This window comes from Pteropus alecto, unplaced genomic scaffold, assembly GCF_000325575.1.
Source record: "Pteropus alecto unplaced genomic scaffold, ASM32557v1 scaffold106, whole genome shotgun sequence".
NCBI classification, from domain to species: domain Eukaryota; kingdom Metazoa; phylum Chordata; class Mammalia; order Chiroptera; family Pteropodidae; genus Pteropus; species Pteropus alecto.
Genome location: NW_006442103.1, coordinates 15,030,248 through 15,039,113, shown reverse-complemented (window position 1 = coordinate 15,039,113; position 8,866 = coordinate 15,030,248). Strand labels below are relative to the sequence as shown.

The 8,866-nt window shown below is 43.2% G+C and overlaps 1 protein-coding gene across 1 annotated transcript in view; it reads right to left on the bottom strand.

The window, feature by feature from the left end:
* The window catches only part of CD2 (CD2 molecule), a 12,986-nt gene extending 7,097 nt beyond the window's left edge, over positions 1-5,889 (bottom strand). Inside the window, exons 1-3 of the mRNA XM_006919676.2 lie at positions 5,770-5,889; positions 5,323-5,625; positions 1,319-1,549 (exon numbers count right to left, since the gene is read on the bottom strand). Coding sequence (XP_006919738.1) covers positions 1,319-1,549; positions 5,323-5,625; positions 5,770-5,830 — 595 coding nt within the window. The 5' untranslated portion in view covers positions 5,831-5,889. The remainder of the gene's footprint in view (positions 1-1,318; positions 1,550-5,322; positions 5,626-5,769) is intronic.
* Between the last annotated feature and the right edge of the window lie 2,977 nt (positions 5,890-8,866).

The window sequence follows — 8,866 nt, the reverse complement described above, 5'->3', positions numbered from 1 at the left end:
GGGCGGGGGCGGGGTGGGGGGTTGTAGTGGGGAGCTGGCTGCCATACTGTGAGGCAGCCCAAAGGCCCACATGAATGAGCCTGGAGGCCGGTCCCCTGTAGAGCCTGGGCATGACCGACGCAAGGGCAGTCCCTGCCACCATCCTGATCACAGCTTCGTGGAAGACTCTGAGCCAGAACCACTAAGTTACCCCAGAGTCATGACTCACAGAATCTGCGAGATAATAAACTGCTTGTTGTTTTAAGCCACTAAATGTAAGGTAATTTGTTATGCAGCAATAGATAACTAATTCAAAAAATATATATATTATTAATATTACGTAATATATATATTTAAAAACAAAAACAAAAAAACACACCTTACTTCTGACTTCACTTCAACCCAGGACCAAGTCTTAGGGTCACTGACCCACCATAGTTACTGTTGAAACTCAGAACATCTGGCCAAATAACTATTTTTGTGCTCAGTTGCCCCTCAGGCAGATGGACCAGACAGCACTGGAAAGATAATCACAGAGCATCAGATGAGTTGACTCTTGAGGATCAGGGGGTCATTTTCTTTGTGGACCAGGAGGCTGAGGTCATCCCACTACATCTGGACAGACCCAGCCTAGAATCCAGGCCTCTGGTCCCCAGAACTGAGCACTACAGCAGGCTGCCTCTCAAAATTCACTTCTGGGAGCGACGTCATGCTGGGGTGACAGGAAGGAGCTTAGAGCCTTAGAGTTTCAGGACTTCCGGGTGCTGGCACTGAGGTTGGGAGGGGTGCTGCCTCACAATGTTCCTGGTCCTCCCTGGCCTCAAGCTCTTCCATGTTGTTTTCCTACGGCCTCTCTACTCTGGTCTCTGATAGGCATTGCTGGCCATCTTCCCTCCAGAAAGGAATATATATGTTTTTCACCTCCCTCTCTAGCATTCCCAGGGGAGTCACCTTGGTAGTCACTGACTAGCTGAGGGACCTTGGGCAGGTAGGTTTGTCTTTCTGGGAAGAGGGGGTTGCACGAGATAGTCTCCGTAGCCTCTTCTACATCTTCAGTCTGGCAATTCTTTCTCCCAGATCTTTTTAACGGCCTGAGGTTGTGTCGTGCTCTGTGAGAGGACGACTGAGATAGATAATGTCAGAAGACCACCTCCTCGCTCCCCTGGGCTCCCCTGGAAGGTTTCAGGGCGGGGGGAGAGGCATGTTTTCAGTTCTCATTTGGAGTTGAGGCTGCCTCCCAGCCCAGGCACCCAGGCCGTGGCACCAGCCTCTGCCGTGGGCCTGGCACGCCGTGTTTGTGAGGTGAACTAGGGATGTCTGACTAGGGCCTGCCACGCACCTGGACACTCGATGACCGCCGTTTTGGTTTCTTCACTGACGGTGTTATTTGCTGTGCACGTGAATGATCCGTTCGGGTTGGCATTCCACTTGTGTGTGATGACCTTTTGACCTTCTCCGACACTGCGTCCATTGTAATACAGTCTTAATTTAAGGTCGGTTCCTCTCGTTACCTCACAGGTCAGGGTTTTGTTGATACAATTCCAGGAAATCACAGGTGTAGAGACCTTCTCTGAAAAGAAAAGAAATATCGAATTCATATGGGGTTACTTTGTGATCATGACGTGATTAATAGACATACCTATTTATAGGAGGGGAAATGGAGTCAGTTTGGGACCAGAGAACAATTTTAGGAACCCCAGCTGTTTTTGAAAATCATTTTCATTTTATTGTGTTTATACAGCACAGTCAGAACGAACATTTCTGATAAAGTTCACAGATACATCATGTCAGTAAAAATACATCAAAGGTTTAAGTGCTGTTTTATACCTTAAAATGTTTTCACATACATGATCTCATTTAATCCTAACAGAGAGGCTGATGTTTTTCTTCCCATTTACAGAGAAAATGCCCAAGGCTCTGAGAGGTTAAGTGGGTGGGTTCTTGCCCAATGCTGCTTGGCCACTCACTGTGCCTCACTGGACTTCATCTCTGAGGGCAGGTTAAGAAAGACACACCTCACCTGCGGCAACAGCGACAACAAGTGACAAAGCCCTGGGCCAAGTGTCAGGTGCTGACCTTATTGGTGGTAGTTGCTACATTTGGAATCATAAATTCCTTGCCTGTCCTTTCCTGACACGATCATATTTGAAGGTTGAATCTTAAAGGAACAGGGCCTGGCCTTGGCGTCACAGGGCCTGGCAAGTCCAACTCCCCTGCGTCTAGCTGTGTGGCCACCTCCAAGTCTTCCCCTTCTGCTCATTTTCTCATTCTTTCCTGTCTTTCCCCAGACTTGCCACCTTCCTCACTCAGTTCCTCTGCCTTCGTTATGTAGATGCAGAGCTCCGTTTTCAACGACTCCCCGTCCCTGACTCCCAGGCAGCAATATCGCATCCATGAAATCTCCCACCAGATCTCGTTTCTGTCCCGACAGACAGGCACGCAGACATTACGTTTCCTCCCCTTCCCAGGTTTCTAAGAATGAGGAGGACAGAGAAACGTCATCGTACAACACGACAGGGCAGTGCATAGTCTGGGGGTTGAGTCGAGGCGTTTACTTGTCACTTCAAAATGGAAATATTCTTTTTTCTATTTATAAGAGCAATATCCAGTTATTATAAAAATTGATTTAAAAATGTTTCGAGAAGATTAAAAATCACTTGTAATTTCACTACCCAGAATCAGTAATTATTAATTATTCGATGTATGTCTTTAGCAGATTTTTTTATGCATCCACACACATATATACTTATAATTTTTTAAGAACTAAAACTGTGTCATATGAGTTTGTAGTCTGCTCTCTTTCCTTTACTGATCTATGAAGAAATTCTTTCCATTAAAAAAAAATCAATAAATATACATCTCCACCATCTTTTTAAAGATGTATTTTTCCTTTATTGAATAAGTTTCTAATGCTGGGATCTTTTAAATCCATCCTTTCCAATATTTCAACACTATAAACCACACCATGATGAGCAATCTTTCCAAATCATCTCTTAGTACACATCCTCTCTGCGAGATAGCTTCCTAGAAGATAAATGGCCAGATCGAGTCAGGGCACATGTCATAGACGGGACCTCTTTAATTCCAGGTGGCAAGGATTAACTCCATCTCCACTAACACCTGCTTTTAAAGGGCTTCCCACTGCCTTTTCGGCCAGCGGCAGCACTCCGCTCATTGAGGTGACGTGAGTGCCAAGACTGCAGCCTCGAGAAGCACGGAGAAGCCATGAGATGGGGCATGGCATTGAGCAAACAAGCTTTGTGTCTCAGGGCACCGTCATGTAGTTGTCTCATTGAAGCTGTGTCTCTCTGACTATCTCGTGCAATTATCATTATCAGAATCAGACTCGGAGCAAATAGAGGATATGCCCAAGGCCATGCAGCAAATAATCAAATAGTGGTGACTGGACCACGAACTGAGTTAAAATGCTGTGTCACACACACACACACACACAGAGCAAGGCGGCCATTGTGTCATGAGGAGATCTTTTGGCAAAGGACTGCGGGGTTTATTTGGGGGGTTCAGAATGTTCTCAAATTGATCGTGGTAATTTTTACACAACTCTGCGAATATAATAAAAGCCATTCAATTGTTCACTTTAAATGGGTAAATCTTATGGTATAGGAATTGTATCTCAATAAAGCTTTTTAGGGGGAAAATGTCAGTATCATTGCTTAAAAAAGCCCTGGGTTTGGATCCTGACTTTGCACCCCTCGAACCATGAGATTTTGGATAGGTCACTTCTGTTGTTTCCTTATAGAAAAGAAGGGCATAATAACAGCAACCTCTCGGGACTGTTGGGGACCTGGAATAAGATCATGTAAGCAAAGCACCTGACACCCAGCTGGTGGCCACGATTACATCGCTGCGGTATTGAAGAAGACGTGAATGCGAGGCTCATATTCAGTGCAGGACACTCGAGGGCATGCGGGCAGGAGTCCTGAGAGCTGGGTCCCCAGAGCGCGTACGTAGAAGCCCCTCCTGGCTCCATTCACAGTCCCACCCCATTTCCGGAATGTGCTCTCCATTCTAGGCTGAGGACTCGGGTGTGGACAGTTGTCTTTTGCAGGGAGCTGACAATGTCTGGGATTGTTGGAGAGAGGCAGCTGCCTGGTCCACATGTTGCGAACAGGGCTGGAGGGTGACCCTAGGTAGAAGGAAGCACCCCTGCTGCCGGTGACATTTTCTGTGTGAAGCACAGAAATGTTTATTTGCTCCCTGGATCGCTGGCTTGTGCTCATGCTGGGGCTCCCATCTTCCTCCCCAGGCCAAGTGCAGCTTCCCCTTCTCGCTTTTTATCACCCCCTGCCAAGCAGCCCCTGAAGTTTCAACTTTAGTGTCATTTCCATTTTACTTTCTCTTCCCTCTCTCCCCAGCCCATGCCGTGCCGCCTATCCTTGCTCCGCATACGACGCTCCGTATAGTCGCTCTTCCTCATTTTACAGGCACACTTTAGTCGAGGCCAGTGGTTATCAGCCTTGACTGCTCATTAGAGTCACTTGGGGAACTTGAGACCCTCCCGAAGCCCAGGTCCCACGCGAAAAAATTCCGACTTAATTGGCCTGGGCTGGAACCCAGGCACTGCTCACTTTTAATAGCACCTCGGTTGATTCTAACATGCAACCAGGGTTAAGAACCACAAACCAGCCCCGGTCTACTTCACGGGGATTGTAGTAGCAGCTTCCTGGCTGGTCTTCTTGCCTCTGTCTTCAGTATACACTCCTGCCCCTCCCGGCACAAGCACACACAGATGTACAAAGCCACACCTTGTGTATCCTCTACAGAGATGAGCAAAAATCATTGTCTACCTTAGAGCACTCTGATATGGAGCAGATCAGAAACAAGGGCTGTTCATACTTAAACTCATTACTTCCGGTTTTTTCCTACTCCTTCGGGGTATCCTGGCTTGAAATTGTGCCTCCAGGTGGGACACCCACTGCTCTCTAGTCAGCCTTGCCTTCCCTGCTCCACGCCTAGCTCGCACCTTCTTCATCCACCTGGAATGCCCATCTTTTTCTTTTGCCCACCTGTTCCCCTCCTCTCGATTAATGCCGCCTTAATCCAGGTTCTTCACTCAGCCCTACTTTCCCATAAAGAGACAGTTTCCCACTGAAGAGACAGCTTTAGGCAGATTAGCTTGAGGGTCTGTCAGCTGTGTTTCCAGTGTGGATTCCATCTCTCCCACAGGATGAGAGCCTCTCTGGAGGCAAAAGAGATGCATTAGATTTCCTTTCCGGCTCCCGCAAGGCCAAAGTCAGGGCCGGAGACATGTCATAAATGCTATTTCCCCACTTGCTAAATAGTACCCATATTGAGATCAGAATTTAGGGAACAAAGACTTACCTAGAACCTTCAAAATAAATGTTTCCTCCAACACATTTTTCCCATCCTTATCATATATGATGACCTTGTAGGTACCGGTGTCACTTCTGTTCAGACGTTTAATTTTCAGAGTTCCATTTAGGAAGAGTTGGTATGTTTCCTTTTGCTCGTCATGTATCTTGCCCTGCTGGTACTGTACAATCCTCATTTCGTTTTTGTTCCATTGTATGTGCTCTATAGCATCATTCATTTGAAAACTAGGGATGTTCAGGTCGATGTCGTGATCCAGGGCTCCCAGGATAGTGATGTGCTTTGGAGCTGTACCTATGAAAAAAGAAAGACGGTTCCTGAGGCCTTGAGATTCACCGCCAGGAAAAGCCGGGCTGTGACCTCTTTGACTCTACGCTCACTTCATGGTCTCTAAAAAAGCTTCTAATGGGGACAGGGGAGATCCACACACCAACTTACCTTTGGTAGAAAAGATGAAAATCAGAAGGAAGCTGGCTAAGACCTTACATGCGAAGCTCATCTTTGGGGTTAGTTTCCTTATTGTGATTCTGAGCTCTTGCAGAAGGAACTAAAGTAGGCTGGTGGAATCCACCCCTGAGGGCTTACCCACATGCCTCTCTTTTTTTGCTTTTTTTAAAGTAACAGAAAGTGTGCAGTTACACGTGGGCGCGCACACACACACACACACACTCAGCAAACCAAGCTGCAGATGCACTCCTTTGCCAAAGCGGGTGTACGTATGAGTGTGTTTTCTTATCACATTTTAATTCTCACAACAACGTTGGGTGGGTTTTATTATCCCCATTGAAGAGACAAAAACTGAGAGGCTAGGTAAATCACTGGGGAGCACCCTTTAGTTAACAAAGGAGCCCAGTTCAGCCGTAGAGCCAGTCTTCTATCCATTGTGCTGTAATGCCTCTAAGAAGACCACACAGAAATGAAATATAGGTAAATATTCATAAGCAAATAGCAGAATACAACTATTGAACCTATGACTATAAACCTTGGGAAATGAATGCATATGAAATCATTATAAAAGTGAATTTCTTCTCTTTCTCAAAAGGTGTATTTAAGGTCCTAAAATTGTTTTTGTGATAAAAAGAAACAAATACAAATTGAGTCGCAGCTATAAATGGTTGAAATGCCCAAATCCTATGGTTAGCACACATTCTTACAACTCTATTGAAATTCTGTTAGCTAAACAAAAACTTGTTCTGAAACAAACAAAAATGCATAGAGACTGTGAACTACTATTAAACGACCAGAACAAAGAATTCAAAAACCATTCAAGATGCTTAACACTATAGATGGTTCAAGAACCGATAAGGAGAAATAGAGAAGAGAGGACTAGAAACAGGAAGAAAAAATAAATTTGTGATGCAGGGAGAGAAACAGCGATGGGCTGATGAAGGCACACAGGAGGGGGTGCACGGAGAGATGCAGGCGCAGAAAAGAGGGTCACCCCAAGGCAGATTTCCAAAGGAAACTTCCAATTTTATGATTCTTTAGGATAAAGTGAATAAAAAGCCTAAAAAATTGTGCTTTTTGTCTGTTTCCACTTTAAGTACAGATATAGATATTATCTCTCAAAAAGTTGCCCAGGAAATGAAATTAATAAGTCAAGCAATGGATCGCGACCACTGGGTAAAAAGAAGCCTGAATAGAATATTTATCTCAGGATCGTGTGAAAAATTCCTAACTCACATCATCCGCAAGAACAAACTACAATTGGATTAAGATTTTAAGTGTTAAAAAACCTATATTAGTGTTAAAAAAAATAAAATGACATTTTCATATCTTTGAGTATGGAAGGCTCATCTACATTTACTGTATAATCCAAAAATAATACGGAAAATATGGACACAATTGACTATATAAAAATATAACATTTATGTATAGGCAGAGAGATAATGAGCAAAGTGAAAGACATGACAGGAAATAGTTATGATATATATGAAAAATCATTAATATCCAAGAGACATAAATTATTGCTATTAATCAATAAGAAAAAGAAAATTCAGTTTTTAAAATGGGCAAAAAATATACATGAGCAGTTTGTAGAAGAAATACTGTATAGGAGAAATAAATATATGAGAAGACGTCTAAAGTCACCCAAAATACATATATATCCGCACATATATATCATAGCCACAAAATACCATTTTTACCATTAGATTGTCAGAATTATAAAAAATAATAATTTACATTATTGACAAGAATGTAGGGAGAAATAGGGCCCTTCATGCAATACCAGAGAGATCGTAAATCCATATGTCCTGAGGGGTTGAAATTTGACCATTTCCACCAAACTTTAAAATATATTTTTTGACATAATAATTTTAACTTGAGAAATCTATCCTACACATATATCTGTATAAACGTGCAAAGATTCTGTTTGAGGATGTTGGTTGGAATAAAAAATTGCAAACAACGGCAATTATGGTATATCCATTATTACGAAATATTGTGTAACAGTAAGAATATACTGTATCGTATATCTATTATATTGGATTATATTATATTATATCGTATTATAATTCGTGTATGCATGAAAAAAAGTCTGCAAGGATTCATGCCGGACTTTCAACAGGGTTTCCCCTTCAGGCCTTACGTTTCGAGGAAGCTGAAAGAACACTTTCGCTTTTTCCTTTATCGACTTTTGTGAAGTTAGAAATTTTGGTAATGAGCGCATATAATTTTTATAATGAAACGTTTTTTTAATATAGGACACTTGGGACACATCTGTTTTTTTTTTTCAAAAGTAAATGCAGACCCTAAGAAACCATCAGCATCTAGCATCCCTGCTTGTGAGTGGCTCGCCCGCTGGCCAGCGGCCACGGCCTGGCCCAGACGACGGGGTGACGGCGACCACGAAAGCTGCCTCGGCTCCTGAGGAAAGTCGCCCCCTCCTACTCCCACGTACTTTTCGTTTCTTTCTTTCTTTCTTTTTTTTTTTTTTTTAACATCACAAAAGAATAGCTTTCTTAGAAGGGGAGGTAAAGTAGCAGTCCGCTTCCCGGCATGGAAGAGGGCCCAAGCCAAGCCAGAGCAGAGCGGCTGGAGGGCTCCAGGGCTCAAGAGCCCCTCCCACGTGCTTGACAGTTTTTCTTAAGTTCTCATGGAGCGATCGGGGAGCAGCTTTCTGTTCTTTTTGAAACATCAATTCTGCTTCTCTCACATCTCATTCAGGGCTGAATGATGAGCGTGGCTTCCGGGGACATGGGAAAAACAAAAGGAGCATTAGATCTGACTATGTAGCACTGAAAACTTTTGTACATAAAAAGCATTAAAGGACAGAGGACTAAAAAGGGGGAATTATTTGCCAAGTTATATGACAAAGGTTAAAATAGCCTCAAAATTAAATTTTTCTTGTAAACAGAAAGAAAAGATAGACACTTTGAAATTAAAATGGATTAAGGTTATGAAAGGGACAGTTCACAAAAGAAGAAATATAATTAAACAACAAGCCTTTGAAAATGTAGTCGATTTAGTAATAAACGGAAAATGTAAATTTTAATATAGATGCATCTTTCGTCTTTCATTTAAAAAATGAAAA